The sequence below is a fragment of the Stomoxys calcitrans genome, chromosome 1 (genome assembly GCF_963082655.1).
Source record: "Stomoxys calcitrans chromosome 1, idStoCalc2.1, whole genome shotgun sequence".
In the NCBI taxonomy this organism is placed as follows: domain Eukaryota; kingdom Metazoa; phylum Arthropoda; class Insecta; order Diptera; family Muscidae; genus Stomoxys; species Stomoxys calcitrans.
The window spans coordinates 137,072,945-137,098,742 of NC_081552.1; the positions used below are offsets into that span (position 1 = coordinate 137,072,945).

The 25,798-nt window shown below is 40.2% G+C and overlaps 2 protein-coding genes across 2 annotated transcripts in view; both read right to left on the minus strand.

Annotated features, from left to right (window-relative positions):
* The window catches only part of LOC106088930 (neuronal calcium sensor 2), a 128,025-nt gene that overhangs the window by 83,637 nt on the left and 18,590 nt on the right, over window positions 1-25,798 (minus strand). The window lies entirely within an intron of this gene.
* LOC131997862 (uncharacterized) lies at window positions 9,167-10,266 on the minus strand. The gene is made up of 2 exons (XM_059369709.1): window positions 9,765-10,266; window positions 9,167-9,649 (listed from the first exon to the last, which is right to left on the minus strand). Exons 1-2 carry the CDS (start codon window positions 10,057-10,059, stop codon window positions 9,588-9,590), a joined length of 357 nt encoding a protein of 118 aa, XP_059225692.1. The 5' UTR covers window positions 10,060-10,266; the 3' UTR covers window positions 9,167-9,587.

A 25,798-nucleotide genomic window follows, 5' to 3' on the forward strand; every position in this document is an offset into this window, starting at 1 on the left:
GCACTGCTGCCATCGCCACAGTCTTGGATTGACAAAACCCTACAATTGTCATCTGGAAGATCATGTTACACGGTTGGATCAAGAGGACAGAGTGGGCCTGGGGTTTACATTGAGAACCTAGGGACTGAGATCTGTTTTATACTGCCTGAGATCCGGGCGATCCGGGTGGTGCTAACGCGAGGACGTCGAGTGTTAACATCTTTACCGACAGTAAAATTGCCATAAGGGCAATAACAACCAAGACGGTAAGGTCACGAACAGTCTTGCAGTGTAAGAAGGAGATTAACGTCTTCTTTGAGGATGGAAAAATACGCATCGTTAGGTGCCGGGTCATAACGAAGTAAGGGGAAAAGAAAGGGCAGACGATTTGGCGGCGAAGGCCAAAGGACTTCCATCAATGAACATGGTTAACCCGAAGCCTTTCATGTCGACGCAGTCCAAATTAAGGGCGTGGGCGACGAATGCGCATGCAATATTGTGGAACAGCGGTGCATCAAGTGATAGCATGTGTAGGGCATACGGGGAAGATGATGAGACGTTGAAACATTTCCTTTGTCATTGTTCGGCTTTCGCGTCTAACAGATACCGGCACTTAGGTGGAGACACAATACCAGATATGAACCAACTTAGGGGAGTGGTATTGAAAACAATTAGTTTTTAGAGCGCACAACAAGCCGATTACTGGCTAAGGTGTATATCCATAGTGGCATGGGGCAGATTAATATCTGCATCCTCTTTTCAAACTAACCTAAACCCTCCAAGCGAATTCATAGACCAATAAAGATCAAATGGGATTCAGATATAGGTATTTATGTTATACTGTTAGTCAAGCGATATACATATACTATTTTCGTAGAAAAGTATTCCATATAAAGTAAAAGAAGGGGAAGTGGAGCGGGCTCGGATCAGCAAGTAGCTTATAAATATGGAAAACAACTTTTTTCAGCCACTTTCACATATTTTATTTAATCTCTATAAAACGCATATACTTCTCTGTAACGATTTTTAAAGAGCAAGTTGAACTTATCTCGGAAACTAGTCTCTGTAATGAACATAAAAGAACACTATATGCAAAATTTCAGCCAAATTGGATAAAAATCACGGTTTGTAAGGGCTCAAGAAATCAAATCGGGAGATCGGTTTATATGGGAGCTACATCATGTTCTTGACCGAATTGGACCGTACTTTCCACAGTTGTTGGGAGTCATAACAGAACACTATGTGCAAAATTTCAGCCAAGTCGGAAAAAATTGCGGCATCCAGGGTATCCAGAAGACAAATCGGGAGATCGGTTTATATGGGAGTTATATCAGGTTATAGACCGGTTTTAACTGTACTTGGCACAGTTGTTCAATTGAGGCTTACAGGGGCCCAAAAAGTTAAATCGGGAGATCGGTTTATATAGGAGCTATATCAAAATCTGAACCGATATGACCTATTTACAGTCTCCAAAGACCTACATAAATATTTAGTATCTGTGCAAAATTTCAAGCCGCTAGCTTTACGCGTTCGACTGCTATCGTGATTTCGACAGACGGACGGGCGACATGGATAATTCAACTCAGAATGTCGAGACGATCAAGAAAGGTGTTACAAACGGTCATTGCGTTTGATAAGTATACCCCTATCCTATGATGGTGGTTATAAAAATTTGTCTCATTTTCATTTTCGCTTCTCAAAAAAAAAAAAAATCTGTATCTCGGAATAGGCTCAAAACGGATTCCAAAGACCAAACAGCCGCGGTGGTGACATCGGACCGTAATATGTTGTCCGCCCTCCTATAGGTGTGGGTGTCTAGCCATCTGTAGGAGATGACTCAGCAGTTATTGATGAACACTTGTCTGAGGAACTATCGACCGCATCTGTAAAGTCTGGAGGATTGTAGGAGACTGGAAGTCCCCCTGCCACTAACAGAACAGGAGAGAAAGGAGTCGAAACGGGACCCACCATGCCCTGTGTGGGTGGTTAATCCGGTTGGATTGGGTTCAAGGTGTGTGCCAGCAGGAAAGGACAGAACTCAAAAGGAACTTCCAGAGCAGCAGCTAATGAAGCATTTACAGCTGTATATGCATCTCTTGCAAAATTGTCGGTTGCAGCCAACCAATTATCAGTTGCAGCCAACAGATGATAAAGTGCTTTTTGTCATCTATGCTTTGCGGACGTATTTTTCAATCGCTCTATTAAAAGTACAAAGTTTTTAAAACTTTTGCAATCGATAAGTTGTAAATCCTCATCTATCTGTCTTAAATAGTGTACCGGTATTGAGCTGCCATCGAATATCTGCAGTTTTTGGCGCAGTTTGCTTGTTATTATCAAAGCAAATTAAATGATACAAAACATTTACATTTGTAAATGTTTTGCTTTGTTGGTGTTCCTCAGTATAAGCTTTAATTACACACCGTTACATGCCGTCAAGTGGTTCTATATAAGCTAAGCATTTCTTTGCAAGCATTTCTTGGTTTGATACATCCCTGCAAATTTGGCTGTTGTACTTGCTATAAGCATAAAATTTTGAAACAAAGAGGCGTTTAACCAATATCGCAACCCCTGTAGCCATAGACCTAAAACTTAAAAATTAATTGCTCTAACAAGTCTTCAAATTTAAATACGCGGAAAGACGAAGTAAGGCCACTTTTAAAATTATTGCACTTTTTGGCCATCAAAAGCCATTATTCATGAGTATATATATAGGGATTTTTCCAGATCTGGTATAGTTTATCTACCTAGTACTCAATCAAAAACTAATTTCAACACCTTCTATTGATACCTTTAGTCTAGTTAATCAAAATGTTAGAGGTTCAAAAACTAAATTATCAGGCATTTATATTGAGAGTTACGATTTTAGTTACAATGTTATAGCATTTACTAAAACCTGGCTTCAAAGTAACATTTATGACAGCGAGGTTTTTTTTGTCAAAATTTCAGATATTTAGACGTGATCGTGTAGATAGTTCCAAAAGAAGAGGCGGTGGTGTCTTGTGAACCGTTTTTCTGAATTACCTAGTGAAGAAATTTTCTTTCCCACACCGGTTGATATTGAAATTGTCGCTGTTAAGATCCGTCTTAGATATTTATCCATATTTATTACCTGTTCATATATTCTTCCGTCTTTAAGCGTTGAAACGTACGTGAAACACGTTTAATTTATTCTACATGTCTTCCAGTCTGCAAGGTCAAACGATATAATGTATTAATCACTCTTGGTGACTTTAATCTGCCAGATATCAAATGGATGGAGAGTCTTAGTATTAATGATTAGTATGTTACCCACTGAAATGAATGAGAGTACTGAAAATACATTGGTCCGTTAATAAGATTTGGTCTGTCACAAATAAGGAGGTCACCGTAGCGCAGAGGTTAGCATGTTCGCCTATGACGCTGAACGTTTGGGTTCAAATCCTGGCGAGACCATCAGAAAAAAATTTTCAGCGGTAGTTTTCCCCTCCTAATGGTGGCAACATTTGTGAGGTACTGTGCCATGTAAAACTTCTCTGCAAAGAGGTGTCGCACTACGTCACGCCGTTCGGACTCGACTATAAAAAGGAGGCCCCTTATCATTGAGCTTAAAACTTGAATCAGACTGCACTCATGTGAGAAGTTTGCCCCTGTTGCTTAATGGAATTGTCATGGGGAAAATTTGCATTTGCACAAATAAATAAGATCTATAACTCATGTTGAAGACTCCTTGACCTCATATTCGTAAGTCATCCCCGCGATATAGTACTTTTTTCTTTTAACCCCATTACCCGTCCAGAGGATAAATATCAGCCAATTTTAGACCTTCAGATCCCTCTATCGTTCCTTTCTACATGTTATAGGAAATCGTATCAAAATAAGTCTGTATATTGCTTCTCAACGACAGATTACATTAAATTGAATTCACTTCTGAGTTCAATGGACAGGAATACTCTCCATTCAATGAATTCTTTAGCTGAAATGCTCAATATGTTCTATAGTACTCTAAGATACTATGTATCAGAAACTTTTCCAAAGAGGTACCCTTTGCGAATGTTGTTCCTCCGTGGAATACTCCTGCGTTGTCGAAATTTAAGAATAGAAAGAATAAACTCTATAGAAAATTCCAAAGAAGTGGTTTAAATTCTGATTATACGAATTATTCAGTAGCAAGGTTAAAATACACGAGTATGAATAAATAGCTGTATGGCAAGTACATAACAAAGATGGAGAATGAGATGATGTCGAATCCTAAATCCTTTTATGGTTTTATTAACAATAAGCGTCGATGTAATGGTTTCTCAAAGAGTTTGCAATTTGGAAAAGTTGAAGCGGATGATGATATTGGAATCTCAAATATCTTTGCATCATTTTTTGGAACCACTTATTCCACCAAATCGCGCAAGCACCCTTTTCGATATCCCTACCGGATTTCAGAATTCTCATCTGTACACATAGATGTCAATAGTTTTGATGTTTCTACTGTGTAGGAAAAGATGCCTCAAAAGTATGACAGCCCCTGGGCCAGGACTTTCAGCATTCATACTGAAACATTGTGCGGAAAATCTCGCTCTTCCTCCTTGCATACTCCTCAACAAATCTTTATATTCTGGGTATTTTCCTGAAATGTGGAAGGAGTCTTACACTGTTCCTTTATTTAAGTCGGGTAAGAGAATTGACGTTTCCAATTATAGAGGTATGGCGAAGCTTAATGCTGTACCAAAATTATTTGAGAAACTTGTTACAGATTAAGGATTATTCCAAATATCGTCTATATTATCAAAATACCAGCATGGTTTTCGAAAACATCGCTCGACATTAACGAATATTATAGAGCTCACTACGGTTGTGAACGATGGATTTAGAAAGAAATACCAGACAGACTGTTATTATACTGATTTCAGTAAGGCATTCGTAAAGATAAATTGCTATTAACCAATTTGCATTACATGGGATTCGGTCCTTCGTTATTAAACAGGATAAAGTCGTACCTTGTTGGCAGATCACAAATGGTGAAATTTGATTTGGTCTGATCTTAACCGTTTTTTTTTTTTGACTGGTGCAAAAAAAAATCTACTGGAACTAAATATTAAAAAATGTAAGCATATGACCTTTTTCAGACAAGGTACTATACAATTAAGTTATTATTTTGATGGCCGCTTAATTGAAACTGTCTCATCTATGACCGATCTTGGAATCCAGTTGGATCACCGACTAGACTTCCGCGAGCATATTTCTGTAATTACTAACAAGCTATATAAAAGCCTTAAGAATTCTCAGATCCAATAGTTACTAAGCAGTTGTATATTTCTTGTGAGTTGTATCTTGGAGTACGGTGCTGTAGTATGGGACCCAGTTAGCCTTATTCATTCCAATAGAATTGAAACGATTTTTATTATTCAGAAACAATTTTTATTATTTTGAGTCAGGAATCGTGGCTGGAACCAGCAGGATTTGCCTAGCTATAATTACAGATTGAATCTATTTAAATTACCAACTCTGAAAAGTCGTCGCGTTATGCTGAATATAACTTTTCTAATGAACATTATTCATGGTAAAATATTATGAGATTTTATATCAGACAGACTTTATATAAATTTTCCAACCAACTCGTCATTATCAACAACTTCAATTTATTTATATAAATTTTCCAGCCAACTCGTCATTATCAACAACTTCAAATAAATTATTATACCACCAATTATGCAAAAAAATTACCCCTTGCGCTGCCTCTTCCTTGAATTCAACAAATTTTATAATCTAATTGATGTATCAGTCGTGAGTCGAGGGAGGAAGTTAATTTTATACTTGAAAAGGAAGTTAATTTTATACTTGAATCATATATAGAAGTTAAACCTCTATATTCTTAAAAGCTCAAAAAAAAACAAAAAAAAATTTCATATATATTTTTTTTTGTTCATATATATTTAGCATTTAATTTAGTCTGTAAGGATTTTGTAATCTATAGACTTAAGACAAATATATATAAAAAAAGATTGTAACGAAAATTTTACCGCGCTTAGGACGAATTATTCTGCGCTTAGGATGAATCGGCCACACCGCAAGTGTCCGGTGAGGAAGAGTGCTTCCACTGCTCTCTCAACTTCCCCTGGATGCGTTAGGAAACTCAGTATAATAAAATCTAACGAATCTTGTGAGGATGAACTCCTGGTAGACTCAGAAGACGCGGCTAACGCAACAGTGGTTGAAATTTTGAATCCTGGCTATAGGACGGTTTCTGCAGATAAATCTCCATCATTGTAAGTCCGCATCGGCGGCACCAAAGGTCCTTCTGATGGCAAGAGGATTTGACTAAAAATTTAATAGGAGACATATAGCCTGTATTCTTACATATATTAGTCTAAATGTTTTTCTTCTTCTGTCGCTAAGCACTGAGAATTCACTAGTAGCCAGCCTTGAAATGGCTTCCCTATATATGGCATACGATTCATAGATGCCGCCTTCAAGCCTTAAGTTGCTGATTAAAGCACATCACCAGATATGGGGAAGTTCGGATATCAACTAAAGAGGTGAGTTACTTATCGACCCCGCTAACATTTTCTATCGTGCGAGACACTAAATCTGCACTCAAGGAAGTTGAAAACAATCTTAGGCGATATCATTTTTTACTCTTATTAGTGTCTCGGTACGGGAGAAAACGTGCCACTTTGCGATATATACCCATGAGTGACCAAATAGGGACTAAAAAAAGTTTAAAATGCGATTATCAACGTCATTTGAACAGCCAACCTTATGATTGTGAGGCGTATGCTATCCCTCTGTGCTACAGAAGGCTAAGTAAACATACAATCTCTTGTGTGGGGTTTTTTGAGTGAGGCGTCCAAAACAACTACAAAAAATCTATTTTTAAATTTGTAACAATAACAATCGATTATGAGAAACTAATTAGCGAAACATGAATGATAAAATTCCTATAGTAATGTATTTTGTTGTTTTAAATCATGAAATCTCAACAAACTATCATACAAAAGGACCTAAAAAGTGCCTATTATGGAGGGAGTGAGAAAGTCACTTCAAAATTTTTGGAGGTGTAAAGCTTCTGTCAACAAACTGACTCTTTTTATTATATTTTTCAAACAAACAACATTAAAGGAACAAGCTAGTCTACTTAGTTTCATCAAAAGTTTCTTATAAATACGACTATAACAAGTTATCATATTACAGTTCGGCCAACCTGACAATATGATTGCCCACAATCATGATATAAAAATTGTGTATATTATATAAGTGTGACCAATAACATAAATCTTTAACCTAGGTGTCAACCATTTCCGAAGTCGCTTTGCTTCAATTATACCCTTATATGGGATCTGTGTCAGTTGACAATTGTCAACATCTCTCACAACGTAGCGATCATTATCTAATACTTTTTCAATAATGTAGGGACCACGATATTTTTCACAAAATTTCTTATTCTTCCCAACTGTATTGTCAATATTCATAATAACAACATAATCACCCTCATCGTAACGTTTTGCCGGTTCATGATGTTTGGAAAAGTATAATTCGTTGTAGTTCTGAGATCGCTGTATAGAATTCAATGCCTTAACCCTCATATCCCTCAAATTTAGTTTCTCCTCATTACCCATTTTCTTATCTAGATATTCCGACAGCTTATCTACCACCACCCCTCGTTGATTCGTTCCAAAGAATAACTTCGCTGGGGTTTCCTTTGTAGAACTGTGAACACAGTTATTGATAGCATATTCCACCTGGGACAATTTCAATGACCAATCGGAATGATCTATTGGGTCACTCAATTTGCTCAACATGGACTTAATAATACGATTTACACGCTCAACCTGCCCATTTGCTTGTGGAGAGGCAACCGCCACCTTAACATGATTAATATTATTTTTCAAAATGAATTCAGAAAACTCCAATGACGTAAAACATGATCCTCTGTCCGAGATTAGGCGTCTTGGTCTACTGTAATAACTAAAATACTTTTCGAGAGAACAACAAACCTCCTTAGTGCTCGTCGAATTTACAGAATAAAGTCGAACAAATTTTGTAAAAGAATCAACTACCACTAAAATGTGTTTTCTTTTCGATTTTAATGATGGAAGTGGTCCGAAGTGATCCACGTGTATCGTATCGAATGGCTCCGCCACCTTTGGAATGCTGTACATGTTCTGTTGGTTTATTCTAGCTGGAGCAGCATAAATGATACATTTTATACAATTCTTAATGAAGCTATCTATCTTATTGCGCATGTCTGGGAACCAAAAATTCTCTCGAATCTTATAATAACATTTATCTGTCCCCAGGTGTCCAAGCTTCTCATGTATCATTCTTATCACATTATCTTCCATTTCCTTTGGGACATATAAACAAACGGTTGCACCCACTTTCTTAAATAAGAGACCGTCTATTAGGTCAAAATCACATATCTCTTCCTTTTCCAAACGTTTACATAAGTCCTTAATAACAGGATCTCTAGCTTGGGTCAGTTGAATTTGGACATCGAGTTGATTCGAATCTACAGAGCACATCATGTTACATCCCACATGAGGGGATATTTCCTTTTCTATACATCTGCTTAACATATCCACAAGACCCATAGAAGAACCCTTCCTGTGTTTGATAGAATAGTCATAGTTCTCTAGTTCCAATGCCCAGCGGGATATCCGAGGATTAACTTGTCTCTTGTTCAAGGTCATTGTAAGTGAATTGCAATCTGTGACTATGGTAAAATGTAATCCTTCTAAATACACACGAAACCGGCGCAACGCGTAAATAATTGCGAGTGTTTCCATTTCGAAGCTATGATATCTCGATTCTGCATTGGTTGTAGCCTTTGAAAAAAATGCTACGGGGTGGAACTTTTTATCATCCTGACGCTGCATCAATATTGCTCCGAATCCATGAGAACTTGCATCACAATGTAACTCCGTATCGCTTTTAGGGTTATAGATAGCTAATACTGGGGCCCGAAGTAAACGAGACTTTAATTCACTAAAGGCCTTTACACATTCTTCAGAGAAAACGAATTTTTTCTCTTTATGAAGCAAATCTAACAATGGCCTTGCAATATTTGAGAATGACGGAACGAATTTCCTAAAGTAGGAAAACAACCCAAGACAAGTTTGTAATTCCCTATGATTCCTTGGCATTGGTATTTGTAGAAACCTTATTTCCACCGTTTTCTAAAGATTCAATTTGGTTTCGAAGAGCCAAAATTTCTTGCTTCAATCTCAAAACTCTAATTTCACTCTCTAGTTCATCAGCTTCACGGGATAAAACGCTTGAACGAATGAAAGGGTCTGTTACCTGTGATGGAACAGAAGGTCTAGAAAATTGTCCTCGAAGTAAGTTTGCAGGAACGGAAACTGAGGAATAATTGACGGAGGGTACGGAAGAAACAACACAAGAAGATACGGAAGGAGGTACGGAAGTTTGTGTTTGCGGAAGAACATCACAGGACACGCCAATTGCTCTATTGTTAAAAGCGACACCCAATGTATTTGTATTCATTAAATCGGAAATAACTGATGAAGTCCGGGCGACAGAAACAGAAGCAGCAGTCCCTGAAGTACCAGGAAATTGTCTTTGAACTGTATTTACAGGAACGGAAGCAGAAGAATTATAGACGGAAGGTACGGAAGAAATTACGGAAGGAGGCACTGAAGTCTGTGTTTGCCGAAGATTTGCACAGGATACGCCAATTTCGCTGTTATTAAAAGCGACACTCAATGTATTTCTAGATATTAAATCGGTTGAAGTCCGTGCGGCAGAAAAACAAGCGGCAGTTCCAAGAACCAATTCAGTTTGATTTGTGGACTCACCATTACATTGAAATGACTGAAGCAAATTTTCAGGATCGGCGGTTGCGGAATTAATAACGGGAGTTTCATTCAAAGTATTGGATGACATTGTAGTGACAGTTACAGATGAATTCCCAGCAGAATCAGAAGAAACCACATTTCCAGAAGGCAATTCAGTCTGCTTTGATGGACCACCGTTAACTTGCAAGGAATCATATAATGTTCTCAATTGTGCAATTGACGCTGTTTCTGGAAATTCCACATTTGAAGCTTTCAAAGCTGAAAGAATTCTTTCTCGAGTAGGGCGTGAATCCATATTTAAAAAAAAAATTTTTTTTTTTTTTTGAGTCTTCTTTTTTTTTATTTATTTTTTTTTTTTGGGAACCCCACACCTGAATTTTAAAGCTTCTGTCAACAAACTGACTCTTTTTATTATATTTTTCAAACAAACAACATTAAAGGAACAAGCTAGTCTACTTAGTTTCATCAAAAGTTTCTTATAAATACGAGTATAACAAGTTATCATATTACAGAGGGGAATCTTATATAAATATAAAACTCAACTTGTGTTTGTTTGTTCCGTATCGATTCAAAAACGGCTGAACCGATTACCTTGAAATTTTCACAGATAGTGTAGTTTGGTCTGGAAGGAAACATAGGCTTTTTAATTTTTAGATATGGGGGGGGGGGGGGGGGTCGGATCCTCCCCCTTTCCTTAAAAGTACTATCCAAAAATAAAAGTGGACCGATCTTGCCAATATGGGTTTCAAATAAAAGGTATTTTAGAGTAGAGTACGAATCATAATAAATGTTGGGTCCGAGTACCTGGGGGCCGTCCCTGCCCCAAAACCCCTTAAAATAGGTTTATTTGACGATCATGACAATATGGGACTCAACTGAGAGGTATTCGGGAGTAGATTACGAATGTGGTCGGGAAGTAGGAATAGGCTTTACAATTTATTAATAACACCACCCAAAATAAAAAGTGGACCGATATGGACAATATTGGTATCAAATGAAAAGTATGCGGGAGTAGATGACAAATCTGGCATACAAATTCATATCAAAGTATAGGGGGTAACCCCACCCCTACAAAAAACGCCCAAAATGGGCACATTAGCCAATCACGGATATATGAGACTCGGTTAATTTATTCCGTATAGACTGATAACGACAGAACCGATTTGCCCGAAATTTTCGCATATTGTGTAGGTTGGTCTGGAAGGAAACAGGCTATATAAGTTTTTAGTTTCGGAACTGGGGACGGACCCTCCCCTTTATGCCAAAAACACAACCCAAAATCAAAAGTGGACGGATCGGGACAATATGAGTATCAAATGAAAAGTATTGGAGAGTAGAATACCAATATGGTATAAATATTTGAGTCTAAACACCCACCGCCCCAACCCCAAAACTCCTCAAACTGACATATTGTAAGTTCATTCCAATATCGGGCTCAAATGAAAGGTATTCGGGAGTAGATTTCGAATCTGGCATACAAAATTTCACGCCACCCCTAAAAACGCCATTAGACTCATTATAACTATATGAAACTTGACTGAACCGATTTTCTTAAAATTTTCATTGATTGTGTACGTTTGTCTGGAAGGAAACATAGGCTTTATAATTTTTTGATATCTCGCAAATTTCGCCAACATTAAGAGCGGATAAAAACCGCTTTGTCCGATATTCTCGCTAGGATTCGAACGCGTTCAGCTTCATAGGCTACAATGGCACGAATTTGACATCCACATTCAGGGCGAAGTGTCCCCACCATAAACAGATATTAGAGAGTTAAAGAAGGCGTAGCGGAGCGGGCCCGGTTCGGCTAGTATATTATAAAATGCAATCTGGCGACTTGTAATAACGGGATAAATGTTACCTTTGTATCGGAAGATATAAGCGCAAGAATATGCGACTGGCAAGTGTTGGATGAAAACAGCTTCTATGATCATCGGTACATTAGATTCATCCTTGGAGAAAATACTGCAGAAGTGGTCAGTCGGCTAAACAGAAGAAAGGCGGATTGGGATAGATTTCGGCACACATTCTGCACGCCTATCCCTTCTAGACCAGAGAGGGAAGTGGAAACTGCGGAAGATATAGACGTAATGGTCAAGACGATCACGAAGTCCCTGAATGACTCGCTTGTGTTAACATGTCCGAGTGCTAAGCCAAGGGGCAAACAGCGACCGCCATGTCGAACCCCAGAACTGTTTGGGCAAAGGAAGGACTTCAGAAAACTTTTCAATAGAGCGAAAGCCACAAGGGCTCGATTGGGAGTCTATAAGACTAAGCTAAAAAAAAGCTCGCCTTTTCTCAGAACAAATTCTGGGTGGAATTCTGCAGCTCCGCGGAGGATACATCTGAGGCCTCTAGGCTAAGGAAGATCCTATCCTCGAGATCTATTACGGTGAAGTATATTCGGAAGTCAGAGAAAGCATGGACAACGTCTAGTGAGGAAACACTAGAACTACTCGTTGACACACATTTCCTGGTAAACTCTACATCGAACAACGTGGTTCTAGAAGAGGTTGGCCCTGGTGTCTGAGCCGAAAATCCTTTGGGCGATAAGAAGTTTCGACTCCTTTAAGTCGCCAGGCCCTGATGATGTATCACCGGTTGAATTAAAAGCTGTGTCCGACAGACTGGCTCCTTGGAAGATATACCTGTAAATTGGAGGGATACAAAGGTCATGTTTATTCCAAAAGCAGGAAATCCATACCATACGAAATCGATCGCTCAATTTGTCTGTCATCCTTCATGCTGAAGACTCTTGAGAGGTTCATAGAAATATATCTTAGGGCAAAGATCCCTGGAGATCGCCCGTCTCGGCAACAGCATGCATATAGTAAGGGCAAGCCAACTGAAACAACCCTTCACGACCTAGTCAGCTACATAGAGGGTTCTTCCGCTGTCAAGGAATATTGAAGGTGCGTTTAATAATGTAAATCCAATGTCACTCATGAAGGAGCTGAAGTTTTTATGGCATCAACTCTACCGTAAGAAAGGTTATTAATATTGTAACTTACTTACTAAAATATGAATTACGGCAGGTTTGGGATCTGTAGATCTAAACAGATGGGTCAGCAGAGGAACACTTCAGGAGGTGTACTATCCCCTCTACTTTGGAACATAACCATCAACAATATATTATTATTCCAAGGAGGAGAACACGTAAAATGGCCGCGTATGCTCATGACGTTGCAATTGCGGTAAGGGAAAGTTTCCCAGCACTCTTAGAAATATACTTCAGGAAGCTCTACATATAACAGCGAAGTGGTCTGGGTATAAATCCATGCAAGACAGAAGTAGTTCTTTGCAGCAGGAGATACAATTTGCCTACAGTAGCACCTGTCTCTGTGGGAGGAGAGAATGTTTCATTTAATGAAAGCACAAAATACCTGGGAGTTTTACTGGACAGGAAATTGAACTTCAAATCCAACATTTTTGAGAGGGCTTTATACACCTGCGAAAGAGCCATTGGCAAAAGTTGGAGTTTAAACCCGCGTGTTATGCTCTGGGTATATACTGCAGTTGTCAGACCTATTATGATATATGGTGTTGTGGTCTGGTAGACGGCGCTTCAAAAGTCCACCTACCGTTCAATAATCAATCGAATCCAAATGATGGCTTGTTTGTGCATCACAGCCGCGCTGAGGACGACACTATTTGGTGTGCTGAATTAAGTGATACACCTAAAGCCTCTGGACATTGTGCCAAGGGACTACGACCACTAAGGGAGCTTTCTCTTTGGTCATGTGGCGGCTACGAACACTGTGTTATCCTTGATACAATGTCCGATGTTCCAGGCAGTGTGGATTACACCCTGCCTGAGACGATTTTTGATAAAAAGTTCTGCAGTGTGAATCAAGAACATACGTCTCAGACTTTGTGTCCGTCATGACAGGTCTGATCGAAAGACATGCTGGCAGACTGAAGGAGGACGTCGAGAAAAAAGAGACTATAGAACATCTACTGTGTGTGTCCCGCACTAGTAGTCAGAAGGAGCTCCACTTTAGGATCCCATTTCTTTGAGAACTTGTCTGACTTAGAGGATGTGAAAATTCGCAAGATGTTGGGCTTTTAAACGATCGGGATGGTTATACTGTAGGAGGTGTCCTTCTCCTCCACTTTAACCTGGCACCTATAGTCGGGAGTAATATTTCAAGCGCACAACCAGTCATTAGGCTAACAAATGAGGAAGATTCGGATAAACCAGTTCCTTCCGAACCGAGCCAAATCGAGAGATGAGGGCAGCGGGATGATGGCGAGGGCCTTGCCTAGCTCAAAAGAAGACCGTGAAAGCAAGATTGAGGAGTACGCACAGGCAAGATTCTGGCAGAGATAGAACTGATATTCCGAGCATTTCGACGTAAACTGGAAAGAGAATCAGATCTCCCGAAAAGCTAACGCTGCTAAAACACCAAAGAAGAGCTCCCCGTTTTCTAGTTCTCTGGAAATGTCAAGCCAAAAAGTTCGTCGGATGTATCCATACTCCCTGGTAGGCCGCAAACCTCGACCTAGTGAGAAAAATGTACATCCTAAGGAGAATTTCGACTAATCAATAAATCAACTTTTCGTGTAAAAAGTCCGAAAGTAGTCGACTTTCGACTTCAAAAAAGTCGCATAATCGATTTGAAGTCGAAATAGGTCGAACAAATTAAAAATCGAAACAGGTGAAACAAATTCAAAGTCGAAAAGAGTAAAAAAAATCAAAAAAGTAAAAAAAATCAAAATGGATTTAGTTTCAAGACGAGTTTTGTAGCCGCCTGCTTTAAATTTTTTTCTTTCTGCTATAGAAAGTGATCTTTACAGAGAAAAATACCAAAAATAACTCGAAATGGAGTGTTTAAAAAAGAAAGTAAAAAGCTCCGACCAAAAGTGGACCGATCCGGACAATATGGAAATCAAATGAAAGGTATTGGAGAGTAAAATACGAATATTAAATTAAAAATTTATCTTAAGTACCCAGGTGCCCGCTCCACTCACAAAATTTATCCAAACCGTTATATTGGACGTTCATGGCAAATGGGGCTTAAGTGAAAAGTATTGAGGAGCTTATACGAATATGGCCACTCCCATATGGGAGGCCACCGTAGCGCAGAGATTAGCATGTCCGCCTATGACGCTGAACGCCTCGGTTCGCATCCCGGTGAGACCATCAAAAAAAATTTCAGCGGTGGTTATCCGCTCCTTATGGCAACATTTGTGAGGTACTATGTCATGTAAAATTTCTCTGCAAAGAGGTGTCGCACTGCGGCACGCCGTTCGGACTCGGCTATAAAAAGAAGGCCCCTTACCATTGAACTTAAACTCGAATCGGACTGCACTCATTGATATGTGAGAAGTTTGCCCCTGTTCCTTAATAGAATGTTCATGGGCAAAATTTGCAATTTGCCATACGAATTTGGCACAAAAAATCGGGGCATATCAGCCGATCAAGGCTATATTGAATTCAAATAAAAGTTGGGAATAGATTACGAATATGACATTAAAATTTGTGTACAAGTATCTATGTATCGCTTTACTTCCTAAAATCGTCTCAAATAGGTTAATAAGGTATTTGAGAGTAGAAAATGAATCTGATATCCAATTGTGTGTATATGGGTCGTCCCACCTCCACCAAAGAGGACATATGTACCGACCATGACAATATGGGGCTCAAATCAAAGGTATTTAAGAGTGGATTAAACATTTGTTATCCACATTCGAAACCAAGTGTCTGTTAGGACACCCTACCCCCATCATTCCCCCAAATAAGTCTTATTAACCGACAATTGCATTGTGGGTCTCAAATGAAAGGTATTTTGGAGTAGGGCAAGAATTTGATATCTAAAACCCGCCAAAGGATTTATAGACTAACCACGACAATATGGAACTCAAAGGAAAGGTATCTCTATATACATAAAAGAGACACGGGGCTGACGGACTGATCATCGCCCAGCCCAAACGGCAAAAGCCATAATAATGAAATTTTGCACGAATGTTGTTCTTGTTCCATTGCCACGGGATAAGGCGGGATTTAGTGAAAAGTAGGAAATGGCAAATGTTTGCCCAGCGCAAACGGAAAGGGTTAGAATTATGTAATTGGACTCAAATTAAAGAGCGTCTCGAAAAAATTTTTGCAAAAACCGAGAGTTGGAGAAATAGTACGTTTAGTACCGCAATTGAGCTAGAGCTATAAATTTTAGTACATAAGTACACTTTGAAAAACTAAGTTGAGAGCCTGAAGGCTTTAACAATGTACAGTCCACTGTAATGTCATCTCGGATATCATCCAACGGTGTAGCGAAGCGGACCGGATCTATGCTAGTTTGGGAATAAAAAGGAATCTGATAATAATTGACGGTTTTACCAAAAAAAAATTGTAGCCGTTGTGTGGAGCGGACGTGTTTTTATTCCGCTCCTCAAAGAAAAAAATATTTTAAAGCCTTTTGGAGAGGCTAGAAATTGACTCCAAAGACTCAACATCTCAAAAGGTGGTGTTTCTGACTCGGATTCAGACAGCGACGGAGTCAATAAAACAGTCATCGCAGACGAATCAAGAGATGACGGCGAGTGAGCGATGGCTTTGCTAAGCTCACAAGCAGACCGAGAAAGCGATCCGGTGCACGACGAAAGATACCGGAGAGTATGTACCGGCAACGCAATCGGGCGAAAGTGCAGGATGCTGGAAGGGATAGAACTGACATTCCAGGCACTTCTACGGAAGCTGGAAAAAGAATCAGATCTCCCGAAGAGCGTAACACTGCTGAAATGCTGAAGAAGAAAAAGAGCTCCCCACTTTCAAGTACTCTGGAAAAATCATGCCGCAAAGGAGACTCCAGACAGTGTCCTGCGGAGGTAGACAAAGTCGGAACAAGAACGAAGGAAGCGCGGTCCCACCCATACAAATGATGAGCTGCGAGTATAGAGGGGATATCTTTACGCTGTGGTTTGCGTCGGCGGAATGTATTGATACCGTCAAACAGCTCGTCAGAGGCATTCACGTTCCCTAGGAGGGCGCAAAGTTCGACCGGGTGAGAAAGATGGATATCCCCCAGCTCACAAAGGCGATGGTCTTCATCAATGGATGGGGCAGTAAACTTTGCGACGGAACGCATGTTGGGATTCTTGGGCAAGCAAAACCAAGGTTTGGTCGCAGAGAAGTGGGAGGTCTTCCACAGGGAGGAGAAGGAGGAAGGAACTCTCTTTGTGGTTGGCATTGATCAAGTCTCCGTGACAAGTTTGGCTAAGACTAAAGGCATGGAGCACTGCGGAAGCAAAGCTGTCTTTTTCAAGATTGGGAAGACTAAGATAGGCAGAAATTGTCGTTCTGCGACATCACGCCGTGCAGTGGCAGGTGACTCAACACCGCTCAACAAACAGGGGGCCGACAACGAGACAATTACGGCATCTCTCAATATTGGAAAGACTAGGGGAAGCAATGATCCTAATACTAAAATATCAGGCAGTGCAGTGGGGAGAGATCCAACACAGCCTAACAAACAGGAACCCAACGACGGACCCATCACCGACTTGAAGATTCGGAATATTGGGATAGGTAAAGATCCTAATATTGAAACATTAGGCAGCACAGCGACAGGACACTCAATGCAACCCAATGAACAGGGGTCCGATGATGGTACCATCACTTACTCCCAAGAAGCCCATTTACTTAAGATTTGGAAGGCTAAGATAGGCAAAGATCCTAATATTGAAACATTAGGCAGTACAGGGAATGGAAACCCAATGCAGCTCAACGAACAGGGACCCGTCGATGGAACCATTACCAACTTTATAAAGAGTCGAAAGACTAGACTGGGCAATTAACCTAAAACGGTGACATCACGAAGTGCAGTGACAGGAAAGTAAAAAACAGGGAGCAGATGATGAGATCATCACCTACTCCCAAGATGCCCATATCGATAACACAGCTACCTTTGTTAATAGGATTAGGGAGGAGATATTAGATGTGACGATATGTTCGGAAAATCTAATCAATGAGGTTCAGGATTGGAGGGTCTCCATGGAACACTCTTTCTCTGACCATCGCTACATTAGGTTTAGAATAGCACAGCCAGCGCCGAATCCGACAAGCTTCCGGAATAAGTTGAAAACCAACTGGACAAGATTCAGAAGACTACTCAGAAGAAGACTTGGACAAGATAAATTAGATTGTCCAAGCATAGAAGACATTGACGAAAATGTCAACAGGATTACGACTGCTCTGGTGGGGTCCTTCGAAGATAATTGTCCTCTTCGGGAATGGAAACCAGCCCAAGAAAACCCCTGGATGACCGGGGAGATTCGCAATATTGGGAAAGAGGTCCGCAGCACGTCGTAAAAAAGGGGAAGTTTATTGGGATGTATATTACACACGGCTCAAAGAATACAGTAAGATTACCAGAGCGGCAAAACGTACCTCATGGAAGCTTTTCTGAGAACAGGTCGATAGCATTAATGACGCCGCCAAGATAAAAAAGTTTCTCTAAAAAACCCATGTCCAAACTGAAACCTTAATAGACGACCCATTACCACAGGGTACTACGGGATTCACGGAGACACATTCGCATCATGCCTAGGACTTGCATATACTCCGAAAGCCTGGCTGGAGGTAATGGTGGTGTTTATACCTAAGCCAAGGCAAGGCAATTTATGCGACACCAAAGGCCTACAGACCCATAAGCCTTACGTCCTTTCTATTCAAAACCATGGAATGTATTGTGGACACCATGATAAAGAGTAGGACATCCAGCGAACTGCTCAAATACAAGCAACATGCCTATGTCAAGGGAAGGTCGGTGGAGACTGCCCTGCACGAGGTTGTGCATAAAATAGAATAATCCTTCGATGCCAAAATATACACTCTGGCGGTATGCTTTGATAACGAAGGGGCTTTTAACAATGTGCGGACGGACACACTGATCCAATCCTTAGACCAGTACCGGGTGAACCCGGCCCTTAGAGACTGGATAAACCATATGCTAAGGAACAGGTGAATAAATTGTGTGTCCCATGGTATAAATATAAGGGAGAAAGTGGCACAGGGCACGCCACAGAGGGGCATTTTACAAATACAAACAACATGCTTATATCAAAAGAAGGTGGAGATTGCCCTACCCGAGGTTGTGCATAAAATAGAAAAATCCTTCGATGCCAAAACGTACACACTGGCGGTATGCATTGACATCGAGGGGGCTATTTACAATGTGCGGGCCGACACACTGAGCCAATCCTTAGATCAGTATCGGGTAAGCCCGGTCCTTAGAGACTGGATAAACCATATGCTAAGGAACAGGTGGATAAATTGTGTGTCCCATGGCAATAAATGTAAGGGAGAAAGTGGCACAAGGCACGCCACAGGGGGGCATTTTATCGTCACTCCTATGGGTGACCACCATATATGACCTATTACGGATGCTGACTTAGGAGGGTAAGGATCCGAACGAGCTATGCAGAAGAGCCGAAAGGGTCTTGCATATGGCATATGACTGGGCTAGACCCAGAGGTCTCAATGTTAACCCAGAGGAGACTGAAATATGCCTGTTCACGAGGAAGATGAAGGTGGGCCAACTTAACGCACCACATTTCCTTAATAAGACGATTTCGATATCTGACAAGGTCAAATACTTAGGTGTGATCTTGGACAGGAAACTGAATTGGAAGTTTCACATGGACGGGCCGTAGGCTTGAAATGGGGCCGGAATCCGAGGATAGTCCACTGGCTATACAGGAGCGTGATTAGACCAAGACTTACTTACGCCTCTGTAGTTTGGTGGGCTGCTATGGAGAAAAAGTGAGTACCACGCCCAGTAGGGCACTATTCTTGATATCCGACCCATTGACATACAGATCAAATGTGAGGCAGCCACTGCGGATATCAGACTTAAGGCGATGGGAAGATGGGAGCAGCTCATACCATCGCGGTATAATCGAGGGGACGATAGGAAACCTGGAAGAGGTTTCCGATTGGATACCTGAGATGAACCTGTAAGTCGAGTGCGACGCACTGCTGCCATCGGCACAGTCTTGGATTGACAAAACCCTACAATTGTCATCTGGAAGATCAAGTTACACGGATGGATCAAGAGGACAGAGTGTGCCTGGGGGTTTACATTGAGAACCCAGGGAATGAGATATGTTTTAAACTGCCTGACCATAATACGGTCCTGCAGGCGGAGATCCGGGTGATCACGGAATGCGTGAAGTGGTGTGGTGCTAACGCAAGAACGTCGAGTGTGAACATCTTCACGGACAGTAAAATGCCATAAGGGCAATAACAACCAGGACGGCTAGGGAACGAAAAGTCTTGCAGCGTAAGAAGGAGATTAACGCCTTCTCTGAGGTAGGCAAAATCCGCATCGTTTGGGTGTGCCACAACGGAGTAAGGGGAAATGAAAGGGCAGACGATTTGGCGGTGAAGGCCAGAGGACTGCCGTCAATAAACTTGGTTAACCTGATGCCTTTTGGATCGACGCACTCCGAGTTAAGAGAGTGGGCGACGAATGCGCATGCAACGGCAAAAATCCTATGGGGAATCCAGGTCGTGAGAAGACGAGGCTATTACTGAAAGAAAGTAAGAAGGAGGTCAGTATAGCTATTGGTATCATAACGGGACACAGAATTACGGGCTCACTTATGTAAAATCGGTGCGGCAAGTGATTGCATGTTTAGGGCATGCGGGGAAGATGATGAGACGTTGGAGCATTTCCTTTGCCATTGCCCGGCTTTCGCGTACAACAGATTTCGGTACTTAGGTGGAGACACAATTCCAGGCATGAAGCAACTTAGGGGAGTGGTATTGAAAAGAATTAAGAATTTTGTAAGTAGCACGGAATTCCTAACTTAAAATGGTCTTTTTAGAGGTTACTTTATAGTTTTTAGAGCGCACAACAAGCCGATTACTGGCTTAGGTGTATGTCCATAGTGTCATGGGGCGGATTAATATCTGCACCCTCTTTTCAACCTAACCTACCAAAAGCTCACATAGATTTGCTTTGTATTCTGTTTAGAAGTTAGATCGAGTTACGAACCGAATTGGCTCAATTGGATTAAAAGTTGCGTGATCCGTGTCATGACGATTAAAACAAGTAAAACCAATAAGGAAATTCAAAAGTCGCACGAGGCCAATTATGAAATATATAATTATGGGCTTAATACTCTAAAGCTATATCCAAATATGGTCCAATTTGACAGGTTCAAGAAATTTCACCAGTGTATGGAAAGAAAATATAAATTTCAGCTCAATATCTTAATTTTTAAAGGCTGTATGACTGGCGGACAAACACATAGATAACTCGAAATCGTTTTAAAAGTTTATGACAATCAGAAATATTGAGATTCCATTGCTGGATACTGTCCGGAGTAAGGCCATTGTTTAACGCTTTCTTTTCAAAGAAAAGTCAGCAAAAGTGTGTTGTTGCAAGAAGCATTTGACTGGCAATCCGTATCGCGATTTCATTTTCGACCAAGAAAAATCATCAGCGGATGATGTCAAATGGATCATGGTGCTTTACATACCACCCCAACTAGAGAAGTTTGTAAAGCACAGATCTGAATTTGAACAGGGCTCTTTAAGGCGACTTGCTTCACAAGCGCAATAGAGAACAAATCAAATCTTACTTCCCTTATTCAAATCCAACTTATCCGACAATGCCCATAGCAACAAACACAAACATCTTTTGCAATGTATGTATATACCTTGTAAGGTCAGTTGATATATCGATGTATTGCAAACATACACTCAAAAATGTTTGAACCTCAACACTTATTAAAATTAACTAAATTTGTGCAATATTGAACTTCATATTGCGCTAAAGAATTATGTGTTCGTTGTCGATTTTTGTTAAAAAAAAAAAAAATAATTTTTTACACAAAAGAATGACTTTTTATACTCACCACCATAGGATAGGAGTGATTACACTCAGAAAAATATTTTTATCTGTGGGAAGTTTAAAGTCTTTTGTGTAAAAAATTATTTTTTTTTTAACAAAAATCGACTTTTTGATAATGGAAAAAAGTCGAAGAGCCGATTTACACTTATAGGGGCGTAGTATAACAATTTTCAAACGACGGTTAAAATCGTTTAAATAAGATAAGACTTAGAGAATCGTACTACTGAAAGCCTCTGCTTTTTAGGATACAAAATAATAGAGGGTATGCCTTTTAAAAAATACTTTTTGCCTTGCAAATTAGCCCTATAACATTCCATTTGATGCTAAATATTGTGATTGTTAATCGCCCACTTGTGGCTTATAATGCATAATAAACAAATAAATAAATATTAACGAGCCATTTTCTAAGCCGAGTCTGGATGGCGAGTCGCTGGACGACACCAATTAGTACAACAACTTTGCAGGAGGGCACAAGACTAGCAACCTTGGTTACAGCCCTTTGCTAGCAGACCTTAGATCAATTGTGTTCGTCTTAAAAAAGAAAATAAATCAAAAAGAAGACGAAGGATACAGAGACCCACAAGAGTACAAAGCATATCAGTAGAACGAAAAAAGTAAAAGTTTGGCCGGGTCGAATCTTAAGAGCCCAGCACCATGGATTCTGCATATTAACTTATTCGAAGGGCATGAAGACAACTGTTGCCTGGAGGGTAGAGAGGTGAACTAAAAGGTAAAAGAGGAGGCTAGGATTGTGGAGTGTATGAGCGATCCCCCAAACAATGATGTTATTGATTCCACACTTTCAAAGAAGGAAGAAAAAAGGCGCTAATATTCAATTGTTATTTGTGGAGTGAGGTTGTGCAAAAAGTGACCGCAACTCACTTTGATCATCTCATAGGAAAACTTATTTTCTTGGCTGCTTCGTTTCTACAATTTTTATCCGCATTCACTAAGTATATAAAATGGGTTAGGTTAAGTTAGGTTGAAAAGGGGGTGCAGATATTAATACGCCCCATGACACTATGGACATACACCTAAGCCAGTAATCGGCTTGTTGTGCGCTCTAAAAACTATTGGGTTGCCTAAAAAGTAATTACGGATTTTTCATATAGTCGGCGTTGACAAATTTTTTCAACGGCTTGTGACTCTGTAATTGCATTCTTTCTTCTGTCAGTTATCAGCTGTTACTTTTAGCTTGCTTTAGAAAAAAAGTGCGCGAAATTTTGTTTACATTTGTTTGTTTGGCGTCAATTTTAATATGGAGCCCACAAAGGAGCATTTTCGTCATATTTTACTTTATTATTTCCGTAAAGGAAAAAACGCGGAGCAGGTTGCTAAAAAGTTACGAGATGTGTGTGGTGATAAAGCCTTAAAAGGAGGACAGTGTCAAAATTGGTTTCGCAAATTCCGTTCTGGACATTTTTCACTTAAAGATGAGCCACGTTCAGGTCGGCCAAATGAAGTTGATGATGACCAAATCAAAGCATTAATCGAATTGGATCGTCATGTAACTGAGCGTAAGATAGGAGAGAAGTTAAATATACCAAAATCAACCGTTCATTATCACATAAAAAGTCTTGGACTGATGAAAAAGCTTAATATTTGGGTACCACATGTATTGAAAGAAATTTAACAAACATTTAACAAACCGAATCAACGCTTGTGATATGCACCTTAAACGCAATGAATTCGATACGTTTTTAAAACGAATCATAACTGGAGATGAAAAATGGATTGTTTACAACAACGTTAGTCGAAAACGATCATGGTCCAAGCATGGTGAACCAGCTCAAACCACTTCAAAGGCTGATATCCACCAAAAGAAGATTATGCTGTCTGTTTGGTGGGATTGGAAGGGTGTGGTATATTTTGAGCTGCTTCCAAGGAACCAAACGATTAATTCGGATGTTTACTGTCAACAATTGGACAAATTGAATACAGCCATCAAGGAGAAGCGACCAGAATTGGTCAATCGTAAAGGTGTCATATTCCACCAGGACAACGCTAGACCGCACACATCTTTGGTCACTCGCCAAAAACTGAGTGAGCTTGGCTGGGAACTTTTGGTGCATCCACCATATAGCCCTGACCTTGCACCATCAGACTACCATTTATTTCGATCTTTGCAGAACTCCTTAAATGGTAAAACTTCCGGCAATGAAGAGGCTATAAAATCGCACTATGTTCAGTTTTTTGCAGATAAAGGCCAGAAGTTCTATGCGCGTGGAATACTAAATTTACCAGAAAGATGGCAAAAGGTTATCGAACAAAATGACAATTATATATTTGATTAAAGTTCATTCTAAGTTTTATTAAAAATGCATTTACTTTCTTTTAAAAAATCCGCAATTACTTTTTAGGCAACCAATATAAAGTAACTTCTAAAAAGAAAATTTTAAGTTAGGAATTCCGTGCTACCTACAAAATCCTTAATTGTTTTCAATACCACTCCCCTATGTTGGTTCATTTCTGATATTGTGTCTCCACCTAAGTACCGGTATCTGTTGTACACGAAAGCCGGCCAATGATGACAAAGAAAATGCTCCAACGTCCCACCATCTTCCTCGCATGCCCTACACATGCTATCACTTGCCGCACCGATTTTACATAAGTGAGCTCGTAGTCCTTTGTGTGTGGTGTTGTGATACCAATTCTTCTCAGTAATAGCCTCGTCTTCTCACGATCTGGATCCCCCCATAAGATTTACGCCGTCCTACCGACCGTTTCGCTGCTCCACAATGTACCACAATGTTGCATGCGCATTCGTCGCCCACTGCCTTAACTCGGACTGCGTCGACCCGAAAGGCTTCGGGTTATAAAATGGGTTAATCCATTCACAAAATACTTAAAAGTTTAAAGTTATCGTACAACTTCTCATATATATGTAACGTTAAAAATTTAAATTCATATATCTATTAGTGATAAGTCCAAACTGATGAAGTTTGGAGATGCCGCCTGGCCTAGGTGCTGCTAGATTGGTTTGTTACTCACAAAACTGAAGCAAGAGAATAAATAGCCTCAGACAGGATAAAGTTATCAGGGCCGGTAACATCTCTTTGGCTTTGTATAGGTTGTTGCTTTGGTTGCGGTTGAGGCTTCTGTTGTCTTTTCTTCGAGACCATCCGAAAAAAAATTTCAGCGGTGGTTTTCCCCTCCTAATACTGGCAACATTTGTGAGGTACTATACCATGTAAAACTTCTCTCCAAAGAGATGTCGCACTGTGGCATACCGTTTGGAATCAGCTATAAAAAGCTTTTAAGCACAAAAAGCTCGGCTATCATTGAGCTTAAAACTTGAATCGGACTGCACTCATTGATATGTGAGAATTTTGCCCCAGTTCCTAAGTCCATGGAACCATGTCCATGGACAACTTTGCATTTGCATTTAGATTATATATTACTTAAAGGGTAACCCTTCTTCGTTGTGAACAGCGTGTATGTACATAAAGTTTATGAGACTGTTCCCTCGTTATCAGATGTGTTGCAAAATGGCAAGTAGCATAATTTTACAATAGGACGCTTTATGGTTCCAGTTTCAGTATATACATCTGCTACTCGAACCCTAGTATTTGAACCAGTATAAATGTTTTGGATTGTACCCAACCGCCATTCACTGGGTGGTAGCATATCATCTATTACAACGATTAAATCGCCTACCTTGAGATTGGGAGTGGGGTTCTGCCACTTGTAACGTTTTTGGAGTGCCTTAAGGTAATCTGTCTCCACTTTTGCGTAAATTGGTGATGGAGAACCTTCAGTTTAAGCCATAATTTTATAAGGAATATGTTTAATGAACTGGATTCTGGCAAAGCCATTATGATTGAATCTTTCAAAAAATGCCCGGTCGTCAGAGCAGCCAAGCCTGCTGGATCTTCCTACAAAGCTCCCTCTATTCTGGCGAGTACAGTCGCAAATTGTTGAAACGTGAACCTATATGCACCAGCAATTTTCTTAAAATGAGGCTTAAAGCTCTATACGGCAGCCTCCCAAAGGCCGTCCATGTGAGGTGCGTGGGGTGGGATAAATTTCCACTCAAATCCGTGTATGGAATATTTTTGTTAAATGTCATGAGAGACAGAGTTTGAAAACTGGCTAAATTCGCGTAATAAATTTCTGCTGGCTCCAATGAAGTTTCTTCCATGATCGGACATCACCCTATGGAGGAGCCCCCGCCTT

Bases quoted from the DNA above. Each gene is read 5' to 3' on its own strand.
- LOC131997862 (XM_059369709.1), bottom strand. From the start codon at position 10,059: ATGGATTCACGCCCTACTCGAGAAAGAATTCTTTCAGCTTTGAAAGCT. The intron at 9,650-9,764 runs GTGAGTCCACAA...TTTTAATAACAG, and splicing joins TCAGTCATTTCAATGTAATG to CGAAATTGGCGTATCCTGTG.